This window comes from Carcharhinus amblyrhynchos, chromosome 13 (genome assembly GCF_965287045.1).
Source record: "Carcharhinus amblyrhynchos chromosome 13, sCarAmb.v2.hapA, whole genome shotgun sequence".
Classification (NCBI taxonomy): Eukaryota; Metazoa; Chordata; class Chondrichthyes; order Carcharhiniformes; family Carcharhinidae; genus Carcharhinus; species Carcharhinus amblyrhynchos.
The window spans coordinates 80,792,901-80,807,092 of record NC_137336.1 but is presented as its reverse complement, the minus strand read 5'-3'; the positions used below and the strand labels follow the sequence as shown (position 1 = coordinate 80,807,092).

Here is a 14,192-nt window from a genome sequence, read left to right as displayed (position 1 = left end):
TTTGCAGATGCTACCAAGTTGTGTGGGAGAGTGAATTGTGACGAGGATGCAGAGATTCTTCCGGATGACCTGGACAAGTTGAGTGAGTGAACAAAGAACAAAGAGCAATACAGCACAGGAACAAGTCCTTCAGCCCTCCAAGCCTGCACCTATCATATGTTCCGAACTAGACGATCCTTTTGTATCCCTTTATTCCCAGTCTGTTCATGCGGCTATTTAGTGGGTAAATACTCAGCAGATGTTCTTGATAATTTTGATAATGTGTATTTTTGATAGATGTTGTTCTATTCACTGTGGCAGCAAAAACAAGAAGGTAGATTACGACCTGAATGGCTGTGAACTGGGAGAGGGGAATGTATAACAGTATCTGGGTGTCCTTGTGCACGAGTCGCTGAAGGTAAATATGCAGGCGCAGTAGTCAGTAAAGACTAGAAGTGGAATGTTGGCTTTCGTTGCGAGAGGTTTCGATTGCAGGAACAGGGATGTATTGTTGCAATTTAGCAGGGCCTTCGTGAGGCCATACCTAAACATTGTGTGCAGTTTTGGTCTTTTGTTTTAGAAAGAATGTTCTTGATCTTGTTAGCGCGAGTGGGCGAAACGACCACTACGGACTCAGAGTGACGTTCAATAACGGCACAGCTTTATTTTCTTTTTGCGTCGACGAAGAAACAAAGTCAGGACATACAATCGGACTGTCCCGAAAGTGCTCTACAGACTCCCCCACAAGGGGATATAGTTATACCTGAACTTCGCGTTTCATAAGAACATAAGAAATAGGAGCAGGAGTAGGCCATCTTGCCCTTCGAGCCTGCCCCGCCATTCAATAAGATCATGGCTGATCTGTCGTGGCTCAGTTCCACATTCCCGCCCTCTCCCCACAACCCTTAATCCCCTCTCTTATCAAAAACCCATCAACCCGCGTCTGAAAAATATTTAGCGAGGCAGCCTCCACCACTTCAACGGGCAGAGAATTCCAGAGATTCACCACCCTTTGAGTGAAGAAGTTCCTCCTCAACTCCGTTCTAAACCGCCCCCCTTTTATCTTGAGGCTGTGGCCCCTAGTCCTACCGTCTTTTTTGAGCGGTAAGAGTCTCTCCACCTCTATCCTATCCATCCCATTCATCATCTTATACGTCTCAATGAGATCTCCCCTCATTCTTCTAAACCCTAACGAGTACAAGCCTAGTTTATTCAGCCTCTCCTCATAGCTCAACCCCTTCAACTCCGGTATCAGCCTAGTAAACCCCCTCTGCACTCCCTCCAAGGCCAAAATATCTTTGCGCAGGTGCGGCGCCCAAAACTGCACACAGTACTCCAGCTGCGGCCTCACCAATGCCCTATACAGCTGCAGCAAGACCACCCTACTTTTATATTCAATCCCCCTCGCTATGAAGGCCAGCATCCCATTCGCCTTCCTGACCACCTGCTGCACCTGCAAGCTGGGTTTTTGCGACTCATGCACAAGGACCCCGAGCTCCCTCTGCACCGTTGCCTGCTGCAGTTTTTCGCCCCGTAAGTAATAGTCCTTCCAGCCATTCTTCCTACCAAAGTGGACCACCTCACACTTGCCAACATTAAATTCCATTTGCCATTTCCTGGCCCATTCGCCCAGCCTATCTAGATCCTTAGATCTCCTTAAAGATCTCCTTAAAGATCCTCCACCGCTCCTCAACAGACCCTCCCTCCAACGCGCTCCCCAAGTCCACATTCACCAATTCTTCTCTCATCCTACCATACTCCCCTCTATTCAAACAAAGGACGCGTGTCCGGGAACCCACTTTCTCCTCCTCCATCTGCACCAGAAACTCCACCATACAATGATCACTCTCCCCAAGCGGATCCTTCACCGCAAGGTCCCTAATTCTACCCGCCTCATTACATAACACCAGATCCAAGATAGCTCGCTCCCTCGTCGGCTCCAACACACACTGTTCCAGGAAACTATCCCGGCAGCATTCCAAGAACTCCTCCTCGAGCCCACCTCGTCCAACATGGGTCGACCAATGTATATGTAGATTGAAATCCCCCATAACTACGGCCGCCCCATTCCTGCTCGCCGCACTTATTTGCGCGTTAACAGCCCGCCCCACCTCCAGATCATTATTCGGGGGCCTATAGACGACACCCACCAGCGTCTTCCTCCCTTTGCTGTTCCTAATCTCCACCCACAACGATTCCGCTTTCTGCTCCTTGGTCCCAATATCATCCCTTGCTACCACCCTGATGCTATCCTTAATCAGCAGAGCTACGCCGCCGCCCCCCCCCCCCCCACCTCCATTTCCCTCCCGCCTATCCTTCCTAAACACTTGATACCCCTGGACATTCAGCTCCCAGTCCCTGTCACCTTGCAGCCACGTCTCTGTAATGGCCACCAGATCATATCCATTTGTGCTGATCTGCGCCACCAGCTCATCCACTTTATTCCGAATGCTTCGTGCATTCAGATAAAATGCCTTCATCCCAGCCTTCACCTGGACCCTATTTGCCATAACGCCACCAGCCATACTCACGCCCCCTACTCCCTCTATTACTGGGACATCCTCGGCCTCTTCCCTTACCTGTTCCCTCTCCTCAACTCCAGACCCCGTAATGTCACCTACCCTCGCACCCTCCCCCCCCCCCCCCCCCACTAATTAGTTTAAAGCCCTGTCTACAGTCCTCTTTACTCTATTCGCCAGCACTCTGGTCCCAGCACGGTTCAGACCAACCCCATCCCGCCCGAACAGGTCCCATCTACCCCAATACTGATGCCAATGCCCCATAAATTCAAACCCATTCCTCCCACACCAATCCCTGAGCCACCCATTCACTTCCTTAATCCTATCAACCCTACACCCGTCTGCACTCGGTTCAGGCAGTAGCCCAGAGATAACCACCTTGTCGGTTCTACTCTTTAATTCCATTCCCAGCTTCTCATACTCCCTCTCCAGATCCTCTGTTCGCATTTTGCCTACGTCGTTGGCACCCACATGTACCACAACGACCGGATTCGCACCCTCCCACTCCAGGTTCCTCTGCAGCCCAGATGCGACATCCTGGACCCGAGCACCAGGCAGATAACACACCCTTCTGTGCACTTTGTCATTGTGACAAAGGACAGTGTCAATACCCTTCACCCCACTATCCCCAATCACTACTACGTTCCTTTTCCCCTTCTCCTTGCCTATGTCCTGCTGCATCACTGTACCGTGTGCAGTTTGCTCACCAACCTCACCTCCCTCGTCCTCGTCCAGACTGGAAGCAAGAACCTCAAACCTGTTATGCAGATTGAGAGGCTGAGGCCTCCGCTCCCCACCCCACTTCCTCCTCTCAGCAGCCCCCTCTTGTTCCTGACCTTTAGAGTTAGCCAGTCTAGGGGGGGTGGATGTCACTTGCACCCCATTGACAATGTTACCCTCCCTCCCCTTGATGAGCCTCAGTGTCTGTAGCTCAGAAGCTAGCTCATCTACCTTGATTTGGAGCTCCTCCAGCAACCTGCACTTACTGTAGACATGGTCACTGGGAAGGACCCTGGGGTCCACCAGTTCCCACATGATACAGAAACAACACATCACATGCCCCTCCATTATTCACTGTAGTAGTATTGAAAATTTCCACACGCACTTACCTGGCCCTTTTTCTCTCCAGCCCTTTTGATATTAAGCCCTAGCAGCTCACTCTGCTTCCCCCTCACTCCGCTGCCCGCTCCGACGCTGTCCGCTGTCTATACCAGGCCTCTTTTTAAACCTCGCGCTGATTTAAAGCTTGCTGGTCCACAACTCCCTTCTAACCACTCCCTCAGAATTCTTAAAGAGGTAAATACAAAAAGCCCACAAAAATGTTTTTAAATGATTTAAACAGTTCTACAAGGAACAAAGTGTTTTAAATTTATTTAAACAGGTTTTTAACAGGTAAATTCTTATCTCTCTCTCTGCTCCTTCACTCCTCTGCTCCAGCAAACAATGGAAGGCCTCACCGTGTGACCACCTGATAATTCAAGCTTGCTGGTCCACAACTCCCTTCTAACCACTCCCTAAGAATTCTTAAAGAGGAAAATACAAAAAGCCACAAAAATGCTTTTAAATGATTTAAACAGTTCTACAAGGAACAAAGTGCTTTAAACGTATTTAAACAGGTTGTTAACAGGTAAATTCTTATCTCTCTCTCTGCTCCTTCACTCCTCTGCTCCAGCAAACAATAACCTTCCCTGTGTGAGTGCAATTTCAACAACATTCAAGGAGCTCTACACAATCCAAGGCAAAGATGCTGGTTGTGAAATACTCACCCACTATCTTATACCTTCACACCCTTGACCATCAGTACATATTACCATCAGTGTGTTTAGCGTACCATGGGCGCATTACATCAAGCCTCCTTCACAAACATCTTCAAAACCCCCGAACTCTATCAAATAAAAGAAGAAGAACATCAGGTTAATCGGAGAAACTGTAAGTTCACCTCCAAGCCACATAATATCCTGACATGATGGTATGCCACCGTTCCATCGCGGTCTCCTGGTAGAAAGCCTATAACTCCCTCCCTAGTAGATCCAAGAGTCTTTGTGAAACACACAGACAGCATAGATTCAAAAAGGCAGAATACCACCAACTTCTCAAGGATGGGTAATTTAAATGTTTACGTAAACAGCGCTGCCCACGGCCCCTGAACAAACATTCAATACTTCGGCATTTCGGGCTTCAGTCATTACAACGCATTACAGATGAGATGGGCTAAATGACACATTGATAATATGTGATGGATGAACTACAGTGATGATTGTGGATAGAGGTGTTCAAGGGGAAGTTAACACAAATTCTGCCTTTTTAAGAAAATGTTGTAAACATCATGCTTGGAGGGCTTAAAGGAATGTTGCAGCAAGCTGCAAACATTGACTGGCGGCATTTCTTTGGAACAGCGGACTAGATGCATCGAAGGCATTTCTGTGTATATCAGCGCGACGCCGAAAGGCACACTGTGGAGTGGGATCAAATGCATTCAAGGTAACGTTACTTCGTTTTCCATTTAAACTTCAAGGAACACGCAGGTAGTTGTAATAGATGAGTCAAATCTATCACGATGGATATAATTTTTTTTAGAAGGACAGATGGAACACAGTGGGCAGATGGGCTCGATTAACGGAATGAAATGGTTTGAAATTGCTAATGAATGTACATGACTAGCTGGGCGGTATTGGCTAGTTATATCTGCTGAATGGAATGAAATTCGTTGCCGGGGAGATGTGCTGAACAGAATTTTGTGGATAGGTGATACGACAGGCTATGGATACAATATATGTTTTCTGTGGAAACCTGATGGTGATGTTGTCGTTAAGTGACACGACAGGTTGAAGACAGTAACTTGGCAAGATTGTATGGACTGCACTATTCACTATTACTAATATTGTACTATTAATTTACTATTGACTGAAGGGAATATTGTGGCTGGGTGGTACGAATAGGCGAAGAAGTACCTTGAAGAGGTGAATATACTACAGGCTGTCTTTAAGACTGGTAAGGTGATATGCCACGTTGAGGGGAATATTTGAATAAGTGACACAGCAGATTGAAGGGAAAACAACGGATCTATATGGGAGAGTAGTGTCCATCGGCCTGAGAGAACGTGGGAGCTCTGTCACCAGTTGCGCTACAATCAGTCTCTTAAATCTTATCCCAGGGCAAACTGTGGCCAAACTAATTTTGCGAAGCCTGGATATTGACTTGCTCAGACTCTAATTTTGAAACCTTTCACCAACTTTAATGAGTTAAAACAATTTTCAGAAAGCAGGAACTAGTTTCCCTACTGTTCGTGTCAAAGATTTTCTGTTAAGTTGTTTAGCCTGGTGTGCATGGACCTTCTCCCCAAAAACGGCATGACGAGTGATCGCTGCTATTCTCAGTTAAAATCGAAAAAGTGAAATATTCGTGGTCTTCCTAAACCTCATCAGGTGACTGTTCTGTGGGGAAGGAGTCCGAGCCCTCAAGAATTCCTCTGTGAGGGGGCAACATTTATTGTTTCTTCTTGAATTATTGCATCTACTGAAGCCCTAATGCTCCGAATATCGTGTGAAATTATCTCATGAGATTTGTCCTGAAATGGTAAAGGATCTACGATAGATCCTCATGTCAGAATGATGTTAAATATAAGATTCCAATTTATTTCCGAAGCCCAAAGTATAATTGAACTACTAAATGTTCAAATATCAATGTAGAGTGTTGTTTCATTGAGTAGGTTCTTATTCCTCTTTCTATTCACTCAGTGGCACACCTGTCGCAATGGCTGTGTTGCTACCAACACATTTATTTTCTTTCTTTAAACAATTGTGAAACAACATCATGATCGTTAACTTCGTTTTTTCTCCCTAGGCTGTTTGTTAAATCACTGTAACAAATCCTTTCAAATGATGTAACCAGTGAGATACTCTCAACGGGGCGATCTCTCTCATTTTACTATTGCCTCATTCAAACACGCAATGATATATAATCAGTTTGCAGCCATCATTATCCTTACCTCATAGATAATGGAATACTCAGTGATATATCAGATAGAATGCATCTACTACCCTCTTCTCGCAGCCATTGGCATTATTGGTAAGGCTTTGCATCCAGTCTGAATGTTGTTAACTAATGTTGATTTCTTATTTACGCTTGCTCCCTGCCTTGTACTTCAACATATTTCTGTTTTTTTTCTCTGAGTGATAAAGATGTAATTCCGTGCTACCGTTTAAACCAGGAGTAATGTTACTGTTGGCTGTAGGGGGATTATTTACAAGGCTTTTATTTTCTTCAGTGCTCAGCAGAGTCAATTTTGTGAGAACCTTTCGTTTCATTGTTTCTTATCCATTTTCACCTAAAGAGCAAATGCGAGAATAAGTATCTAAATATCGGTGGATGATTTAATCCCCTGTCATATGGGCAGATATTTACGACCGTTGTTGCGAATGCGAATAAATGGCAAGTATTGTTTGCAAGGGACAACTGACACGAAACTACCCATGTTGCGCTATGTTTTGATGGTTCTCTCCTCACCATTTAACACCACAGTAAACATGTATTTTTTTTTTAAATAGAGGAAAGGCTTGTCTAAGTAAATTGCGTAAATAAGGGTGCTCAAGTATATATAGAAACATAGAAGCATAGAATCATATAATCCCTACAGTACAGAAGGAGGACATTCGGCCCACTGACGCTGCACCGACGGCAATCCCACCCCGTCCCTATTCTCGTAACCCCACATATTTACTCTGCTAATCCTGTGAAACTAGAATCAATGTGGAATGGCTAATCAAATTGATTCGCATTCTTTGGTCTGCGGGAGGAAACTGGAGCACCCAGAGGAAACCCACGCAGACAAGGATAGAATGTGCAAACTCCACACAGGCAGTGACCCGGGGCTGGATTTCATACCGGATCCCTGGCGCTGTGAGGCAGCAGTGTGAACCATAGTGCCACCATGCTCCCCATATAGCGTATATTTTATGCGTTAACGGCAGAAAGATTCAGTGGGCATTATACAACAGGTTATAGTATATAAACACTCAAGGTAATAACTAATACCCACAAGCCAACTAAAGGTAAGGCCTGTAGTCAGCTGCAATGCACTTTGAAAACGTTCTCCACATTTCAACACTGAAGAACGGATCATTGACAACACACCTTTTTTTTTTGGACACGATTGATAGTCTCGCTGAATTATTACTTGAATTTCGTTCATTTGTCAACTGTTTCATGATGCAAGCTTTAATATTAAATGAGTCAACTGTACCTCAGCTAGTCACACTACCGTCTCTGTGTCAAAACTTTATATCCTTAAATCTGACTACAGATTTCGGTCACAGAAGGAAGGACCCACGCAATATTGCAGTGTGGAGGCAAGTTACACAACATTTCGATTTCGACAAATTCAGCCCCTTCTAGTTCGCCAATTGTGCTTTTGTATCTTATTCCAATATTTCTTAGAAATAAACAGCGTTAGCCTGGATGGGTGGGGGAGGGGGGGGGGTGGCGAAACGTACAGCCAATTAATATTAAAAGGGTATATATTATATTGACATTTTAATATTGATGTTTGCAAGAGCTTGTTCTGTGCAAATCAGCTGATGCATTTCGTAACATACAACAGTGGCAATGCTCCATTGGTGGCGAAAATGGTTGTCATGTCTTGTGGTCGTGAAAATGTTTATTTAACTAAAAATGTTCAGGTTTCTATTTTACCAAAATTGACAAGTTGTAATTCAGACTTAGTATTACTAGGTGGGATTTAGAAAATAAACTGGGTTCACAAAGAACAATTATTGTTATTGTTATATCTTAACTGAATAAAGCATTTCGAAAAAAAGACCCTTTTTCCTTTTCGATGTCGAGACATGCGCACCTCAGATAAGCTGATAATTAATGCGTGTTATCGTCGTTATTTAATTATCAGAGTAAATAAGATGAACCGACTGCTTTGTTGCTGTTTGTTGTCTGGGTACTTAACAGAATCGATTCGAGACAAGTTCCGATGCTAATTAAGAGTCGGCACACTGGCACAGTGTTTAACAGGGCTGTGTTGCAGCTTCAGAGATCTGGGTCCGATTCCCGGCTTGGGTCACTGTCTGTCTGAAATTTGCACATTGTTTCTGCGTGGGTTTCCACCCATAGACCAGAGATGTGCGGATTCGGTTGATTGGCAACGCTAAATTGCCCTTGGGTGTCCCTTAGGGTGCAGGTTAGAGGGATTAGCGGGGTAAAGTTGCGGAGTTATGGGAATAAGGCTTGGCGGGCGGGGGAGGGGGGTAGTCGGTGGCGGAGGAGGAGGGGTGGTACTGTTGGTGGTGCAGTCTCCATGGGCCGAATGGCTTCCTTCTGCACTGTCGGGATTCTATAAGTCACTCAGACTAGCTTACCTTCTCTTTTTTAAAAGACTCGTGAATCTATCATGCAAAGTCGGACACCAGAGTATGTTGCCTTTTTCAATGATAGCAATTGTTGATTTCATGAAATCATAAAGAAGAGAATGAAATGCATCGTCGGATCGACATTAAAACATAGTTCCATTCTCCTCATTTTTCTTGTCACCTGAACGTTTTGCTATTTTAAGTGAAGATTCAGTTCACTTTCAGAAAGTTACGGCAGAACCTGTTTGGTTCCCCAAATCTTGCAAATGTTTGATACCACAACAAAGTGCTATGTAAAATGAGTCAAACACGTTTGATTTTTGTCGTTCTTTAGTGTCTGTCTGTTCTCATCAAACAACGTCATTTCTTTACTGACCCTCGAACCAACCAAATGAAATATCGAAGAATGGTGTGATTTTAAAGAGTTATTCCCACTTTAGCTTTTCCATCCATCATGAAGCGGCGCCAACATTTCCAGGCACGCAACAAAAATTAAGTTCATAAGTCCTGATGAAGCTCCAATGCCCCTCATCTTCACCCTTTCCTTGAATGTCAATTCTGAAGCAATTTTCGGAATGTCAAAGCGTCCTCCAGCTCATATCTAACAATTATTTAGAAAAGTTCCCTAACACATCCTTGTGTTTCTTCTCTTTCTCCATTTAATGAAGTCTAAGTACGTTGTTTAGCACATTCTTGTCTAGAGCTCCCACATTCAGAAATATGGGTCGGTGCATCATAAGTATATTCTCAGTCTATTTCACAATTGCACCATAAATTATATAGTTTTTCAGAATGTATTTTCCAAGTTGTACCAGTAATCTTGCAGATTGAGATTCATGTGTCCTGCTTTTCCAACGTTTCTCTCTCAGTTTGTGTCTTCTGTTTCTTTTGTCATATCCCTCTGGCCTCGTTAAAATAGCTTTCAAAAGGCGAAGTCCAGTTTGGGCCACGATTAGATCAGACTAGATTTCATTAACTGTCAGCTGAAGCAAACTGACCGAGTGCCTATTGTTTCCCCACTTTCTTATTTTTCTCCATTCATTCGGTTCTGCTGGTTGTCCATTTACACTTGTCTATATAGTTAACTTACGCACATCATTTGCTTAAGACTGCCGGTTCTGGTAAAAGTGACCGTTTCCTCCTCCTGCGGACATACGGAACCAGACTTCTTATTTATGTCAAGCTATCATTTCTCAAGATTAGATCCGGTTCCATTTGATGCATGCCAGGTTCACTGGCGTTCTTTTTACACTTTGAGATTTAGAAGTATGACCACGACGTTGCTAAATACTTAGCAAAACCATACTCAAACAAAATAACCAATGTCATTACAGATCGTTGTGACATTTTTTTTCGATTCGCTGTTAACCACTATTAAGAGTGTTTTTTTCTTATGTTCAATTCATTGAAGTTTTGTACTCTTTGCTATTTTGTTTAATTCACATGACTGCGCGGCAAAAATCCATTTCAATTGCACTTTTGAAGATTTCTGATGATACCACTGTGGTGGTCGAATCCCAATCAATGAGATCACGCAGGACACGAAAAAGAGATTCTGCTCAAATGGTGCAATGACATAAGTCTCTCCTCAAATGTCAGTAAATCGAAGGTGATAGCCATTGACTTCAAGAAACGCAGTGGAGGATCTGCAACTGTTTACCTCAATGGGGATGAAGTTGAGATGGTCGAGAACTTCATGTGGCTCGGTGCCCAGGTCACCCACAATCTGTCCTACCCCTACAAGACAATGTTCTAATTACGAAAGTCCATCAACTTCTTTACTTTCTCACAAGGCAAAGGAAAATTGGCCTGTCCATTAAGACATTTCGCAATATTTACAAATGCTCCATAGAATGTATACTCCCTGGATGTTATATGGTCGTAACAGCTTATATGGTTACTGCTCTGATCAAGGCCGCAAGGAACGGCAAAGGTGGGGAGCAATAACCTCACAAGAGGTTATTGCAGAAGGTCAGGGGACATGGAGTTGGGGGTAGGGTGTTAGCGTGGATAGAGAATTGGTTGTCAAATAGGAGGCAGAGAGTGGGGGTCAATGGGTGCTATTTGGACTGGCGGTTGGTGACTAGTGGGGTGCCCCAGGGGTCGGTGCTGGGGCCTCAGCTATTTACCATTTATATAGATGATCTGGAGGAGGGAACCGAGTGCAGGGTGTCGAAATTTGCTGATGACACCAAGATTGGGGGAAAGGCAAATTGTGCGGAGGGTGTGGAGAGTCTGCAGAAGGATCTAGATAGGCTGGGCGAATGGGCCAGGAAGTGGCAAATGGAATTTAATGTTGGCAAGTGTGAGGTGGTCCACTTTGGTAGGATGAATGGTAGGAAGGACTATTACTTACGTGGCGAAAAACTGCAGCAGGCGACGGTGCAGAGGGACCTCGGGGTCCTTGTGCATGAGTCGCAAAAACCCAGCTTGCAGGTGCAGCAGGTGGTCAGGAAGGCGAATGGGATGCTGGCCTTCATAGCGAGGGGGATTGAATATAAAAGTAGGGAGGTCTTGCTGCAGCTGTATAGGGCATTGGTGAGGCCGCAGCTGGAGTACTGTGTGCAGTGTTGGGCGCCGCACCTGCGCAAGGATATTTTGGCCCTGGAGGGAGTGCAGAGGAGGTTTACTAGGCTGATACCGGAGTTGAGGGGATTGAGCTATGAGGAGAGGCTGAATAAACTAGGCTTGTACTCGTTAGAGTTTAGAAGAATGAGGGGAGATCTCATTGAGACGTATAAGATGATGAATGGGATGGATAGGATAGAGGTGGAGAGACTCTTCCCGCTCAAAAAAGACAGTAGGACTAGGGGGCACAGCCTCAAGATAAAGGGGAGGCGGTTTAGAACGGAGTTGAGGAGGAACTTCTTCACTCAAAGGGTGGTGAATCTCTGGAATTCTCTGCCCGTTGAAGTGGTGGAGGCTGCCTCGCTAAATATTTTTCAGACGCGGGTTGATGGGTTCTTGATAAGAGAGGGGATTAAGGGTTATGGGGAGAGGGCGGGAAGGTGGAACTGAGCCACAACACATCAGCCATGATCTTATTGAATGGCGGGGCAGGCTCGAAGGGCTAGATGGCCTACTCCTGCTCCTATTTCTTATGTTCTTATGTTCTTATGTTCTTATGTTCATAGCGCAGTTGATCAGGCAAACCAGTCTCCCATCCATTGACTCCGTCTACTCATTCTACTTCCTCTGGAAAGCAGTGAGCATGATCGAGGACCTCAGGCATCACGGGAGGACTACCTTCCACATTGTTCATTCGGGAAAATAAGATACACACATCGGAAAACACGTACCAACTGAATCAAGAAGACTTTCTTTAGAGATTAAATGGCCCTATCATGCAGTCAATTGATCTTGTCTTCATCACACGTGCAACTGAAAAACTATATTCCACATCCTAACATTTTGCTTTCCTCTAAGTGCTTAATGGATGGTATATCCTGTCTGTAAAATGCACAAGGAACAATTTTTACTCTATCCCAAACCATGTGACAATAAATCAAATCAGATCATCGTAGTCTTCTGTAAAAAGAACATCAATTTGCTGCAGTGAATGTCATTTGCACTTTTTACATTGAATCTTTATTCGAAAGATAAAATATTAATCTGTGAATTTGTCTGCTAAATTGTTGATGTTTAATTCTATTTGTTACAGTTAACGCAGTGGCAATTGTGATCCTGAAACGAGGGAAATGTGGCCTCTCCAAATGTATCACTCAGTACCTAATGGCAATGACTTCAGCAGATCTACTACTCGTCATCACCGATGTTATATTGAATCGACTTAATAATATGTATTTCCCTGTCAATTTCTTATCTATTACTCCAGTGTGTGCCTTGAAAGCAGCTTTATTTCTTTCAGCAATTAATTGTTCCGTTTGGTTCACAGTGGTTTTTACCTTTGATCGGTTTGTAGCCATTTCTTGCCAGACACTGAAACAACGATATTGCACCAAAAGAACTGCGGTTGTGGTTGTCAAAGCAGTGACCATTATCAGCTGTGTGAGGTGCATTCCCTGGTGCCTTGCCTTTAGCCCTTCAATAATTATTGACAATGTTCCATGGTTTTGCATTGTGAAAAATCTCTATTATACCTCAACATTTTATATAGTGTATGAGCGGATTGACATTGTACTAACACCGTTGCTTCCATTTGCTCTGATTTTGGTTTTCAACACTCTGACTGCTAGGAATATTATAATTGCCACTAAGCTGCGGAGGAGCCTCAGGGGACAAGGCAAATCAGAGAATCATATTGACCCAGAAGTGGAGAGCCGAAGGAAATCCATAATATTGCTCTTTGCATTGTCTGCCAATTTTATAGTGTTGTGGATTCCATATATTGTGCACTCCTTAACCTGGAGAATTGTAAACTACAATTACACAGACAAAAGCTTTACCAATCTAGTGTATGTCGCTCAGCAATGTGGATACATGCTGCAGCTTCTGAGTTCATGCACCAACACCTGCATTTATGCACTAACACAGAGGAAATTCAGAGAGGAGTTAAAGAACGGGGTGAAATATCCATTTATTCTAATTTCAAAAATATTTGGATAACAAAGTAAAACAGAACTGCAATAAGAGGTTCTAACATGACAGATTACTCTGCATTCAAAATATAACACGACTATCACTTGTCTATTATTGCGATAAAATATATTCTATGACCCTTGTGACAATAGTAGATTTTTTTCATTCACATCTTGCATAGTCTTGCAGCCATAACTGTCATTAACACTGCACCCGCCTGAAATGACGCCTCCATTTTCTCGCTCAGCGAGATATGACTAGCCAGACCATTCCTACATATAATTGCGTGGCGAGAGCATATATGCCAGAAACATCTCGTCTGGTCCCTGCAGTTGCGGAATCAGCCAAGGATCACAGCGGCATATTGGTTAGCTCTGTTGCTTCATGGCAGCAGGGCGCCTGATTCGATTCCAGCCTTGGGTCCTTGTCTGTCTGTTCGTGTCTGTGTGGGGCTTTCATTTGAGTTCTCAGTTTCATCTGACAGTGGCAAAGATGTGCATGACAGGTGCATTGACCAAGCTAAACTGCACCTGAGTATTCGTCTGCAGGTTAGCTGAATTAGTTATAGTAAACAAGAACATAAGAACATAAGAAATAGGCGCAGGAGTAGGCCATCTAGCCCTTCGAGCCTGCCCCGCCATTCAATAAGATCATGGCTGATCTGTCGTGGCTCAGTTCCACATTCCCACCCTCACCCCATAACCCTTAACCTCCTCTCTTATCAAAAACCCATCAACCCGCGTCTTAAAAATATTTAGCGAGGTAGCCTCCACCACTTCAACGGGCAGAGAATTCCAGA

The 14,192-nt window shown here is 44.2% G+C and overlaps 1 protein-coding gene across 1 annotated transcript; it reads left to right on the top strand.

Moving 5' to 3' along the window:
• Positions 1-6,496: 6,496 nt before the first annotated feature.
• Positions 6,497-13,420, top strand: LOC145351405 (putative G-protein coupled receptor 139). The gene is made up of 2 exons (XM_080201012.1): positions 6,497-6,566; positions 12,516-13,420. Exons 1-2 carry the CDS (start codon positions 6,497-6,499, stop codon positions 13,418-13,420), a joined length of 975 nt encoding a protein of 324 aa, XP_080057138.1.
• Positions 13,421-14,192: the final 772 nt, after the last annotated feature.